General features: G+C 46.4%; 1 protein-coding gene across 1 annotated transcript in view; it reads left to right on the forward strand.

Annotated features, from left to right (window-relative positions):
* The window catches only part of hectd2 (HECT domain containing 2), a 113,812-nt gene that overhangs the window by 15,107 nt on the left and 84,083 nt on the right, over positions 1-14,622 (forward strand). The window contains exon 3 of the mRNA XM_070875103.1: positions 10,226-10,328. Coding sequence (XP_070731204.1) covers positions 10,226-10,328 — 103 coding nt within the window. The remainder of the gene's footprint in view (positions 1-10,225; positions 10,329-14,622) is intronic.

The following is a 14,622-nucleotide window of genomic DNA, read 5'->3' on the forward strand; positions in this document are numbered from 1 at the left end:
AGACGAGAGGATTAAATGTAGTATCTCCAAATTTGCAGATGACACTAAGTTGGGTGGCAGTGTGAGCTGCGAGGAGGATGCTATGAGGCTGCAGAGTGACTTGGATAGGTTAGGTGAGTGGGCAAATGCATGGCAGATGAAGTATAATGTGGAAAAATGTGAGGTTATCCACTTTGGTGATAAAAACAGAGAGACAGACTATTATCTGAATGGTGACAGATTAGGAAAAGGGAAGGTGTAACGAGACCTGGGTGTCATGGTACATCAGTCATTGAAGGTTGGCATGCAGGTACAGCAGGCGGTTAAGAAAGCAAATGGCATGTTGGCCTTCATAGCGAGGGGATTTGAGTACAGGGGCAGGGAGGTGTTGCTACAGTTGTACAGGGCCTTGGTGAGGCCACACCTGGAGTATTGTGTACAGTTTTGGTCTCCTAACTTGAGGAAGGACATTCTTGCTATTGAGGGAGTGCAGCGAAGATTCACCAGACTGATTCCCGGGATGGTGGGACTGACCTATCAAGAAAGACTGGATCAACTGGGCTTGTATTCACTGGAGCTCAGAAGAATGAGAGGGGACCTCATAGAAACGTTTAAAATTCTGACGGGTTTAGACAGGTTAGATGCAGGAAGAATGTTCCCAATGTTGGGGAAGTCCAGAACCAGGGGTCACAGTCTAAGGATAAGGGGTAAGCCATTTAGGACCGAGATGAGGAGAAACTTCTTCACCCAGAGAGTGGTGAACCTGTAGAATTCTCTACCACAGAAAGTAGTTGAGGCCAATTCACTAAATATATTCAAAAGGGAGTTAGATGAAGTCCTTACTACGAGGGGGATCAGGGGGTATGGCGAGAAAGCAGGAAGTGGGTACTGAAGTTACATGTTCAGCCATGAACTCATTGAATGGCGGTGCAGGCTATAAAGGCTGAATGGCCTACTCCTGCACCTATTTTCTTTGTTTCTATGTTTCTATTCCCTACGCACTTTAACAACTTTTGAAATGTCTTCCAGTAACCAGCGCTGTCTCCGCAAGATCCTGCAAATCGCCTGGGAGGACAGACGCACCAACGTCAGTGTTCTCACGCAGGCCAACACCCCCAGCATTAAAGCACTGACCACACTCGACCAGCTCTGTTGGGCGGGCCACATCGTCCGCATGCCTGACACGGGACTCCCTAAGCAAGCACTCTACTCAGAAATCCTACACGGCAAGCGACCCCCAGGCGGGCAGAGGAATCATTTCAAGGACGCTCTCAAAGCCCCCCTGATAAAGTGCAACATCCCCACCGACACCTGGGAATCCCTGGAGGAAGAACACTCGGGAGGGCACTGAGGACCTCGAGTCTTGTCGCCGAGCACATGCAGAAATCAAGCGCAGACAGCAGAAGGAGCATGCAGCAAACCAGAGTCCCCACCCACCCTTTCCCTCAACTCGTGTCTGCCCCACCTGTGACAGGGTCTGTAATTCTCGCATTGGACTGTACAGTCACCTGAGAACTCACTTCTAGAGTGGAAGCAAGTCTTCCTTGATTTCGAAGGACTGCCTATGATGATGATGATTCATACAAACTCCACAACAGCATGTACAAGAGTAATAAGCAACTTACTTGCCAGTTGGATGTTCCCTTTAAATTGCATGGGATGGGGGGGGCGGGCTGTCCCTTGTGCAGCTGAACACACGTGCTTGTTTAGGAAAGGGCATTGAATGGAACAGGAAAGTCATAAATGGCAGGTCGTGCGTCAAATCAGCGCTACACGCTCACTGGCGTCACGATCTGCCTTCTCTTCATACTGCCAATGCATGCACGGACTGCCCGCGCGATTGCCCTCACCAAGATGGCAAACAAATGGGCCGCTCCAGGAATGAGCCGAAGCAAGGCGGGCCCGTCTGTTTTTTTAATTAGTGGCGCTAAGGTGCGGAATTCCACGGTCCCACAATCTATAAAACATCTTTTAAAAGTCAAGGTTTAACAAGCAAACCTGTTGATAGCTGTAGATTTTTTCCATAAAACCCCATTGGAATCACCCATCAGCTATCGATCAGTTTGTTTAAGCAGCAATCAGCAGTTCTTACATTCTGGTCAATTGTTTCTAAACTTTTACTGCAACTATCCCAGAACTTTTGGGCCAATTTCGTGTGGCAAATCTTTAGGTTTTCACTTGGAGCTGTTTAAATCACTTCTTAATTAATTAGGAGTAATTAACTGCATTATATTGTCAGAATGAACTCAAGTCCTACTTTTCATAATCCTAACTGCTCACATGTCAGTAACAATCTGTAATTGAAGGTTGGGATCTAATATCAGAGATTGTGTAAATATCTGATAGGTTTTGTATTTGAGGGGATATCTTAGAGCCTCCTCCCAAATTTATTTTTATATTTATAGTTCTTCCCTGTTCTAGTCTGATATCTGGAGCCAAGAGGGTAGGTATATATGTATTCCCAGAGGTGTAACTCCTCTTTGCGATCATCCACAAAGAGTTAGGGGAGATGACCGAAAGTAACCTCAAGCCTTTCTGTCTTAACTCAGTGCCATTGAGTTATATTGTGAGTCTTACATTGTCAGTGTTTGTGAGTCTTGTGATTTAAGTTCTCTCTCCCAATATATGCTGCCCTTTTTGATTGTTGCCTAATTTAATCACTTTCAATGAACGTTCTAAACGAGAGCAGCAAGTTACAATATATTGTGATGTTTCAGTGGTACTGAATTGTGTCGTGCCCATGCCTTTTTTTGGCATGGTTAGGTCTCTGGATCTTTGATAGTAGTGATTGATATGGTTTTTGCTAGAACGTTTTCAATCCTTAATACAGATGCATGACTCTAAGAAATATCAATCAGCTGATGCCTTATCATCATCATAGGCAGTCCCTCGGAGTCGAGGAAAACGTGCTTCCACTCTTAAAATGAGTCCTTAGATGGCTGAACAGTCCAATACGAGAACCACAGTCCCTGTCACAGGTGGGACAGATAGGCGTTGAGGGAAGGGGAGGGTGGGACTGGTTTGCCGCACGCTCTTTCTGCTGCCTACGCTTGATTTCTGCATGCTCTCGGCAATGAGACTAGAGGAGTTCAGCGCCCTCCCGGATGCACTTCCTCCACTTAGGGCGGTCTTTGGCCAGAGACTCCCAGGTGTCAGTGGGGATGTTACACTTTTTCAGGGAGGCTTTGAGAGTGTCCCTGTAATGTTTCCTCTGCCCACCTTTGTCTCGTTTGTCGTGAAGGAGTTCCGAGTAGAGCGCTTGCTTTGGGAGTCTCGCGTCTGGCATGCGAACGATACGGCCTGCCCAGCGGAGCTGATCAAGTGTGGTCAGTGCGTCAATGCTGGGGATGTTGGCCTGATCGAGGATGCTAATGTTGGTGCGTCTGTCCTCCCAGGGGCTTTGTAGGATCTTGCGGAGGCATCGTTGGTGGTATTTCTCCAGCGACTTGAAGTGACTACTGTACATGGTCCATGTCTCTGAGCCATACAGGTGGGCAGGTGTTACTACGGCCCAGTAGACCATGAGCTTGGTGGCAATTATGAGGGCCTGGTCTTCAAACACTCTTTACCTCAGGCGGCCGAAGGTTGCACTGTCACACTGGAGGCGGTGTTGAATCTCATCCTCAATGTCAGCTCTTGTTGATAACAGGCTCCCGAGGTATGGGAAGTGGTCCATGTTGTCCAGGGCTGCACCGTGGATCTTGATGACTGAGGGGCAGTGCTGTGCGGTGAGGACAGGCTGGTGGAGGACCTTTGTCTTACGGATGTTTAGCGTAAGGCTCAAGCTTTCGTACGCCTCAGTAAATACATCGACTATGTCCTGGAGTTCAGTCTCTGTATGTGCGCAGACACAGGCGTTGTCCGCGTACTGTAGCTCGACGACAGAGGTTGGGATGGTCTTGGATCTGGCCTGGAGACGGCGAAGGTTGAACAGCTTCCCACTGGTTCTGTAGTTTAGTTCCACTCCAGCGGGGACCTTGTTGACTGTGAGGTGGAGCATGGCAGCGAGGAAGATTGAGAAGAGGGTTGGGGCGATGACGCAGCCCTGCTTCACCCCGGTCCGGACATGGATTGAGTCTGTAATGGATCCGTTGGTCAGGATCACGGCCTGCATGTCGTCGTGGAGCAGGCGGAGGATGGTGACGAATTTTTGGGGGCATCCGAAACGGAGGAGGACGCTCCATAGACCCTCGCGGTTGACAGTGTCAAAGGCCTTTGTAAGGTTGAAGAAGGCCATGTATAAGGGCTGGAACATTTTCAAATCCTTGATATAGATGCATGACTCTAAGAAATATCAACCAGCTGATGCCTTAATGCTCCATGTGAATCACTGTAGCCCTTCTAGTCCTATAGAACACTTTCCACAGTGGCAATATGATTTTGACAATTCTGTGCACTTAGCAAATGATAACAACATAATTAGAATGCCTTTGAAATTCTTCAAGCACTAGTCCCACACAACACAAACATGATTCCCAATTTAAAAATACTACTGGTTTAACCAAATCTTTAAAAAAATTAAGAGCCCATGGTATAAACAGAAAACAAGTTAGGTTCCTGTTGAGTGTGCTGTTTATCCATTGAATAACCCAGTGCCTTGATGCACGAATCACTTATTCAAATATTATTTATGCTGAGATGTTTATTCCGAAATTTAAACATGCACCTTAACCAGTCCCAAGATGGATTGTATACCAGTAGGCTAAATTGACTCTCCAGTAGACATGAGTTGAATTATCATCAGGATAACTGTAACTGGTTTACACACATCCGTTTATTTATGATCATAGTAGTGGATCAGTATGATAAGGACAAGAAAAGAACATGGGGAAATATAGTAAAATCCACATTAATTCTTTTCTCACACAAGGTAGGGACTTGTCCAATCTTGTGTGGTTCTAGGGAATCACATGTTGTTGTCCTGATGCCATCTAAACCACTCCCAGTGCTCCCCTGTTCACGCTGTTTTCCCAAAGGCTGAAAACCTGTGCAATATCTACCACTTTTGACTGCCCAATTTTGAGAACGTTTTCCAAGCTCCCAGCATCGATTTATGCAATTTCCAGATCCAATCCAATTTCGCCAGCTTTGGGAGAGTTAAGTATGATTTTGAGCTGCATACATTATCCTTTTATCTGTTTCTCTTCTGGTTGATTCCCGTCACGATCTCGGCGGGGGCCGATTCCTTCTTGCTATTACTCTAGGCCGAGACTTTTTTGAACTAATCTGGCAGAAATACTTGCCCTGAGCCACCTGAACAAGAATAAGAATGTGTGGGCATCTAGGGCACATATGACATGTCACCAAACACATTGGGCAAACCAACTAAGTTGCAGTCAGTGATTAGGTTTAATAAATGCCTTTTTAGGGAGCATTTCTATGCGCCTCTTTGACAACCACTTGCTGTGGGTGCGGCCAAAATGCATATTTCTACCGTGCCTTGAGAGTTGCAACTGATAGATTTAACACTGATAAAGGTAGTTTTACTGGATAAGTGGGAGTATTGTTGGAAGCCTCGAAATATAAATTTGATGCAAAATCTAAAAGTTTAAAGATATGGCAGGCGTGGGCCAGAGGAGTCAGTCTACATTGCGGGATTCTAGGTTGTCTTTATTTTTTGCCCTAGATTGCATGAAGAATCATAGAAATTTACAGCACAGAAGGAGACCATTCGGCCCATCATGTCCATGCCGGCCGTAAAAGAGCTATCCAGCCTAATTCAACTTTCCAACGCTTGGTCCGTAGCCCTGTAGGTTACAGCACTTCAAGTGCATAGCCACGTACTTTTTAAATGTGATTAGGGTTTCTGCCTCTCTCACCCTTTCTGGCACTGAGTTCCAGACCCTCACCACCCTCTGAGTGAAAAAAGTTCTCCTCAACTCCCCTTTAATCCTCCACCAATTACTTTAAATCTATGCGCCCTGGTTATTGACCTCTCTGCTAGAGGAAATAGGCCCTTCCTGTCCATTCTATCTAGGCCCCTCATAATTTTATACACCTCAATCAGGTCTCCCCTCAGCCACCTCTATTCCAAAGAAAACAACCTCAGCCTTTCTGATCTTTCCTCAAAGCTAAAATTCTCCATTCCTGGCAACATCCTCGTAAATCTCCTCTGTACCCTCTCTGGTGCAATCACATCTTTCCTCTAATGTGGTGACCAGAATTGTATGCAGAACTCCAGCTGTGGTCTAGTGTTTTATGCAGTTCAAGTATAACCTCCCTGCGCTTATAAGAACGTAAGAATATAAGAAATAGGAGCAGGAGTAGGCCGTACGGCCCCTTGAGCCTGCTCCGCCATTTAATACGATCATGGCTGATCTGATCACTGACTCAGCTCCACTTCCCTGCCCGCTCCTCATAACCCCTTATCCCCTTATTGTTTATGAAACTGTCTATTTCTGTCTTAAATTTATTCAATGTCCCAGCTTCCATAGCTCTCTGAGGCAGTGAATTCCACAGATTTACCCTCTGAGAGAAGATATTTCTCCTCATCCCAGTTTTAAATGGGCGGCCCCTTATTCTAAGATCATGCCATTATTCTAAGATTATATTCTATGCCTCGGCTAATAAAGAAAAGTACCCCGCATACCTTCTTAACCACCTTATTGACCTGTTCTGCTGCCTTCAGGGATCTGTGGACATGCACTCCAAGGTCCCTTTCTTCCTCTGTACTTCTCAGTATCCTACCATTTATTATGTATTCCCTTGCCTTATTAGCCCTCCCAAACGCATTACTTCATACAACCCCAGATTAAATTCCATTTGCCATTTTTCTAACCACCTGACCAGACCGTTGGATGCTATAAAACCTTCAAACTGCACAAGGGTTTGAGCATCCTAGCTGAAATACTCTCAGTGCACTAAGCCAAGCAAGTCTTCCGGGGCTTGAGCTGTTGGTCCACTGAAGGATCCAACTGCTTGACAGTGGACCTTCATTGACCGTCTCAGCCCATTACCTGCCCAAGTGGACGGTGGTTCTTGTTGGTATCAGGTTTGTGCGTATTAGCAATTGTTTTTGTCTCACCATTTCCTGAGCAGCTGACACATTCAGATCGTTTAAGGGATCTGCTCATGATCAAAACATTGGTACCCAAAACAAAAAATCTGCACAACTTTTTAAAAATTCATTCTAGGCATGTGGGTTTTGCTGGCAATTATTGCCCAGGCATGAGAGGTTGGTAGTGGGCTACCTTCTTAAACTGCTGCGTTTGGCAGTTTGATGCAACTGAATGGTTTACAAGGCCACACGGGAACAGTTAAGAGTCAACCGCGTTAGTGTGGTACTGGAGTCACATATAGAATCGACTGGGTGTGGACAGCTGGCATTCATCACTCAAGGACATGAGTGAACCAGTTGGGTTTTTATGAGCTTCATGATCACTTTTGCTAATGCTAGATTTTTAGGGGTAGAAATTGCCCTCCGCTAGAAACGGGGCACACTTAGCGTTTTTTAAAGTTTTTTCTCCGCCCCAGTCCACGTGAGGAGCAGAAGTGCTGCCTGGCGCTGATGCGTCACAACTTCTCTCCCCTTCGGTTAGAGGGGAGGGGAGCGGAGGCATGATTGTCGGGCCGACCTGGCAGTCGACAGACAAGGAAAAAAAAAAATCAATAACACGGCAGCCGCGCGGTGCGCCCTCCCCTTTAAGGACGGCCGTGTCGCCCTTTCACACAGAGTGCACCGACAGCAAAAGCAGTCGGGGGGTCACCAGCCGGAGGCGCGGCCAAACCCGCGGGGCAATTTCAGGTCAGGGGCAATTTTGCGAGGGGGCCCCTCCCCGCCAGACAGTAAGGGATTGGCGTGTGCACGCCGCGGCAGGAAAACGGGCGGAGCTGTCCTGGACACCGCTCCGCTCCTGAGGAAGGGCGATTTCTAAAATGTCGGCCCCTCCACGGAGAGTTGGCAGCCATTCCGCGCCACCCTGGCCACCATTTTCCGCCGGTCAGAGACCTTATCGAAAGGGGCAATTTTGGCCCCTTAGTTCCTTTTATTAAAAAAATTATTCAAATTATCAAACTGCCACGGTGTGATTTAAACTCACATTTAATAGTAATGTTAAATCGATTTTAATTGAGTTTAATTGATTATTAGTTCAGCCCTTAACACTATAACATAACACTATACTACCGGACCACCTAACCCCAGCCACTGAGCACCAGATACAAGGTTTTACTCCTGTTTATTTTGACAGGAAGAAAATCTTTGTCCCATTTTGGATCTCCATTAATTGAGTGCATTCCTGAAGCCAGAAAAATCCAAGTTCGTTATTTTCCCACACAAAGGGGTGTCTTCCAGACATTGTTAGCAGCCGTATATTTAAACAAATAATGTTTTCACATAGCAATCCAACACTCTCTGAATGTGTGATTTGAAGTTTCTTACCTGTCAGACAGCATTATTAATAATGTCAGTTTCAGCCGACAGTCATCAGCAGGGTCAGTGAGCAGCAGGCTTTAGTGGTAGGTTGGCACTCTTTGATATGGGCATGAGGATAGAGCAATTCTTGACCTTGTCCAAGGTGACCTCACAGCTTAATTTTGGTGATAAGATTGTTGTACTCTATTTTTGCAGTCTTCCCATCAATTGGATGAGGATCGTAGGTTTCACTGTGCAGTGGAGAGAGAGAGAGCATTTGATCTTAATGTTCACCAATATCAGGACAGAAAGTTACTTGTCTTGGTTTCAAAGAAGAATTTAGTTAACTCTGACAACGCAGCACATAGTGAAATGGCTAATGGAGTGTATTCTCCATGGTACCATTCAGCCAGTAAACATCCTCAAGGTCTGGTTAAGGGCCATTCTACCTGTTCCATGGGGATGAATTTGAACACCCAAAAATTGGTGGGTTGGGGTTGGATCAGATGTTAACATTTTAAAAACCTGAAACCCGGTTCCAACCTACCCAGAAGTCGGGATGGCAATTTAAATATTTAATGAAGTTGGCAGCCTCCGATTTAACCTGCTTTTCAGGTTTAACAGTGGCCGGCTGGGTTTCCCAGGCTCAGGAAACCCGGCAGCTGAAGGAAGGTGGGAACAGCTTCAGGGAGAAGGTAATTGTCTTTACAGCACTGCTTGTGGGTCAGGAGAAGCAGCAGTGCTTCCCCTCCCCAGAACCCCCCAAGTTCTCTCCCACCACATAAGATTCCACCCTCCCCCCCCCCATACAAAGACCCCCGGGCCCGGGGATCAGATCCCTCCCCTGGATTTGAATTCTCCCCCCCCCCCGCCCCCCCGGGCTGGTGGATCGGACCTACTTGGGACTGTGGCCTGTTCCGCAATGCTCCCCATCTAACATGGAAGCCAAGCCTGTTGACTTCCTTGCGGGGAACCTGTCAAGGAGAAAAGACACTCGTTGTGGAGTTAAAACTCCACCCCCCACCCCCCACCCACCCCCGTTTACATAACCCGCCCGTGTTAATATCCAGGCCATGATCTCCTTGCTTTGACATTGTCTCAAGACAGCTACCTTGAATACCCCTCGGGGTTTTTTTGAGCCAAATTTAACCTTGGGGTGGGGTTGGTGGGTGGAAACCCTTGACCAGACCAAAACTTACGTTTGGAAGATCTGCGTTAGCAGCAGCGATTGGGCGACCCCAGTTAAGTCCCCTCTCTTTCTAAAATTGCACTATTTTGATGAGGCTCCTGCAGTATATGAGAAATGCCTGAATAACTGAGAAAGTAAGATTACCTATTTTGTCAAGTCTTAAGTCAATTTTGAATAATATCATCCCTCACACATCATAATCCACACGGGCCATCTCCATAGGCCTTGTTGGGGTCGTTATGATTTAATGTATAAGGAGTTTTGAAGAAAGTCATTTTTGAAATAAGGTTGCTCAAAATCACTGAGCTATTGTGCAGGCCCTGGGCGTTTATGTTGGGATCTGAGAATCATAGAGTTATAAGGGAGATGGTGTCTCTGATATCAAGACTAGAAAAAAATAATTTGAATCTTTGCAGTGTGGGAGGATTGCTATCATCATGAAGACCTTACAAGGTAGGTAATTTTACTATTCAGAAGTTATGAACTGTGTAGATTATTATATGTTGCTTGTATTCAGTCTATCTGTATGTAACAAGATTCATAAGAGTAAAGATAGACCTGTTCTACATTATCTAATTCTGAACCAAGGTCGACCATAATTAAGGAGTACAGCACTATTCATCAATTGGTAATGCAGACATTTAATTAACCCTTATTAGTTTGATTAACCTAAATGTAATATACAAGTTTTTTTTTGATTGCAGAGAAGATGTAGAAAAGGCCAAGACTTCAGGCGACTGGAAAATTGTACATGATTTTTATTCAACAACATTTGATTCTTTTCTGGAAATTAATGCGGCTTTCAAGGTATATGGACACTGTTTCATTTTGCTCCAGCAAAGTTTCTGGGCTAGGTGTTACACCAATTGATTATAAATGTACAAAACACCCAAACTGCTTTTAGGATGATTTTGAAGTTTTGGGGATCTGTTTTTAATGAGACACATTTGAGAAGGGTGCCAATTTTTTGTTACCATAAAATGCAGTGATCCATTGGAGATGTGGATCACAAACTGTCTTCTGAAAGTATTAGCCCAGATTTTGCAGTGGTACTGATGGTGAAAATGTCAGTGTTCGCTGTCATTACCCCTCTGAAACTGACCGTGACTTCAGGATTTAGATCACGTGCGGATAAACGTGGAAATACTGAAGTTGCGTCAGTCATTCACTACCACACCACAGGTTGCGCTGTGGAAGTCCCCATAGCTTGCAATCAATTTAAATCCCTTGAACTGATGAAAACGTTCCCTTTTACGATATAATATCGCTGTTAAATACCGCCTAAAACATTAAGGGAGCGAAATTTTGTGTGTTCCGTCAGTGCCTCTGGGGAGCGTTCACCAAAGCAGTTTTCGCCAGGGGAAGGGGCACTACCGACTCCCGGGGAATTGCCCTGGAAGTTTGGGAGACCTGTCCCGGCATGGTTAGCACCCTGGGCGAACGCGCAATAGAACCAGGCAAGTGCAGTCCCACCCAGCTGGACGACAGTGGAGAGGCGTTGGAGAAGGATAGAGTGGTCAACCGTGTCAAAGGCTGCAGGCAAGTCAAGAAGGATGAGGAGGGATAGTTTGTCTTTGTCACAGTCACAAAGGATGTCATTTGTGACTTTGATGAAAGCCATTTCGGTTCAGTGGTTGGGGCGGAAACTTGATTGGAGGGATTCAAAGCAATGAGTTGCAGGAAAGTTGGTCACGGATTTGGCAGGTGACAACACGTTCAAGGACTTTGGAAAGGAAAGGGAGGTTGGAGATGTGGTGGTAGCTGGCAAGGATGGAGGGGTCAAGGGTTTTTTTGAGGAGAGGGATGATAACAACAGATTTGAAGGAGAGGGGGATTGTACCTAAGGAGAGAGAATCGTTAACAATGTCAGCTAACATGGGTCGGACTGCACTTGCCTGGTTCCATTCTTATCTATCTAATCATAGCCAGAGAGTTACCCGCAATGGCTTCTCTTCCTGCCCCCTCATCGTTACCTCTGGTGTCCTCCAAGGATCTATCCTTGGCCCCCTCCTATTTCTCATCTACATACTGCCCCTTGGCGACATCATCCAAAAACACAGCTTCAGTTTCCACATGTACACTGACGACACCCAGCTTACCTCACCACCACTTCTCTCAACCTGTCCATGGTCTCTAAATTGTCAGAGAGCTTGTCCGACATCCAGTGCTGGATGAGCAGAAATTTTCTCCAATTAAATATTGGGAAGACTGAAGCCATTGTTTTCGTACTCTGCAACAGAAAAGGAAGTTGGGTGGTCAACAGTTTGGTGGGAATAGGGTCATGGGGGCAGGAAATGGTCTCATGGACAACATGACTGCGGAGAGGCCATGAGGGGAGATTGGAGAGAAACCGAAGAGAGGTGCGAGTTCAGGGCTAGAGCAGGAGGGGAAACTTAGAAGAAGTTTGGCCTGGTGGGCTAGGGGAAGGAGCAGAAGTGGCAGAGGCAGCTGAACTGATGGTCTCAATCTTAGAGACAAAGAATTCCATGAGTTTCTCACACTTGTTGTTGGAGGTGAGGGTGGAGGAGACTGCAGTGAGGGGTTTAAGAAGAGGGCTAGCAGTAAAGAATAGAAGCCGGGTTTATCTTTGGATTCTAGAATTATTCTGGAATAGTGAGCAGTTTTGGCAGACGAGAGCAGGCCCCGATGATGCTTTATGTGGTTCAGCCAGATCTGGCTGTGAATGGCTGAAGAGTTGTCCACCATATCCATTCAAGTCTGCATCCCTTGAACTTAAGGGAATGAAGATGAGGGTTGTACCAGCGGGAATGCCCGGGGTGAGAGAGAGTAATTGTTTTAATAAGGACGAGGGCATCAAAGATGAGGGTGTGGGTTGAGCAGATCGGCAGCTGCAGAGATGTCGTGGTCAATGGAGGGCCAAAGTCTGGAAGTTGGGATTTCGTAAGTGCAGTTGTAAGAGAATTGGAAGATAGATTTTTCCAGGGGTAGACACAGAAGGAAGTAGGGTTGGGGGGGAAGAGAAGGGGGAGGTGGGTGGAGAACGATATGAGGAAGGGGGTCAGAGATGACCTTATCTGTGCTTGACACGATGGGAGTAGTAAGGCCATGTGAGATGGCAAGATGGAGGGGTTGGCCATGAATATGGGTTGGGAGTTTACATGGAGTGTGAGATTAAGCAAGGACAGGAGGATAATGATGAATTGAGATGGAGGTTGAAATCACCGAGGATGAGAAGTTGCTCGGTGCCGAGGTTCAATAAGGAAAGCAGTGAAGATATCTCAGTGATAACATTTTTACCATAGTTGGGTGGGTGGTGGAGCATGAGAATTTTAAATGAGAGGTGAGCGGGGTGGAACAAGGTGAGATGTTCAAAGGAGGAGAAAGTGCCGAGGAGTAGGGGAACAGACCAAGGTGTGATTTGCCGATGAGAGCCACACCACCACCACGGCGGTCTGGGCGGGGCAAATGGTGGAAGATATAACCAGGTGGAAAGGCATCATTTAAGGGTAAGTTGTCATCAGCCCTCAGCCAAGTTTCCCATCAGGGCCATGATGTCGATGCAATCATCCACGATAAGCTCATAGATGGCAAGGGCCTTGTTCGTAAGTGAACGGCATTCTGGAGGGAGATGCAAAGAGGGTCGGTGATGACTGACCCACTGCCAATATCCACAGGGTCAGGGCTAGGAGGGGTGATTTGGACGGGGAGGATATTTACAAGATTATCCCCCATCGAGGGTGCTGGGAGGGAAGGTCGGCGAGAGAATAGGATGGGATATTTGGGATTGCTGCTCATGAAGAGGTATGGCCAGTGCTATGGTGGGATTTTCGGAGGATGCTAAGAGAGGCACAGAACTAAGCTGCAGGCTTAGCTAAGAGGGAGTCAAGCCTGGGACGGCGGCAGGGGAGTAGGAAGGTCAAAGAGTAATGAAGGATTGAGGTAGGGATTTGGGAGGGCAGAGTATCCGAGAGAGGAGGGATGAAAGGCAGCATGACGATAGGAGAGCGTGGTCAGGGAGAGATGGAGAGAAAAGGAAAATGGGGGAGAAAATGTGTAAATAGAAGTGAATGGTTCAGGTCTAGAGTGGCAGCCAAAGTATGCACACGGACGACACAGAGAAAAACTCAAGTTACATAGGTCTGGTTATGTAGTAATTAATGGGACATGTATTTCCTGGTAGTAGCAGGGAATAGGTTGGAGACAATAGTAGAGAGACCACAGTAAAGTCAGAGGTCCCATGGAGGTTGACATAGATATGATGGAGCCAGCACAGAGCATCAACAAACTGTTGCCCATGTTTGGAGACAGGTGTAGCAGACATGTGAAGTCCAGAAGCTATTTGAAAGGTAGAGAGTTGGAGGACGGAGGTTGTTGTCATCGGAATGAGAATCGGTAGCGGTGCAGAAAGATTATGGTGAAGTTGACGCAAGTTGGAGGTCACCATAGGTCAGAGTGTGTAGAAATTACAAAACTACAAGCCAGCGACCAGCAAAGCTGAGAAACCAGTAGAACAAGTCATTGGACAACACTGAAACAGCAGCTGCTACCCAGAAGCCAACAAAGCTGAAAAAACAGTAGAACCAGCTCAGCAGAGAGACAAAAGCAGTTTAAAAGTTATTTTAAAAATCCTTTAGCAGCAGAATCAGATGTGGCAGATGAATCATAGAAATTTACAGCACGGAAGAACGTCATTTTGACCGATCATGTCCGCATCAGCCAACAAAGAGCTATCCAGACTAATCCCACTTCCAGCTCTTGGTCCGTAGCCCTGTAGGTTACGGCACTTTAGGTGTACATCCAAGTATGTTTTAAATGTGGTGAGGGTTTCTGTCTCTACCACTCTTTTTCAGCCAGTGAATTCCATACCCCCACCACTCCCGAGTGAAGAAATTTCCCCTCAAATCCCCTCTAAACCTTCGACCAATTACTTTAAATCTATGCCCCTGGTTCTTGACCCCTCTGTTAAGGGAAGTAGGTCTGTCCTATCCACTCTATCTAGGCCCCTCATAATTTGATGCACCTCAATAAGGTCTCACCTCAGCCCCCTCTGTTCCAAAGAAAACAACACCAGCCTATCCAATCTTTCCTCATAGCTAAAATTCTCCAGTCCAGGCAACATCCTCGTGAACCTCCTCTGTGC

The sequence above is a fragment of the Pristiophorus japonicus genome, chromosome 3 (genome assembly GCF_044704955.1).
Source record: "Pristiophorus japonicus isolate sPriJap1 chromosome 3, sPriJap1.hap1, whole genome shotgun sequence".
In the NCBI taxonomy this organism is placed as follows: Eukaryota; Metazoa; Chordata; class Chondrichthyes; family Pristiophoridae; genus Pristiophorus; species Pristiophorus japonicus.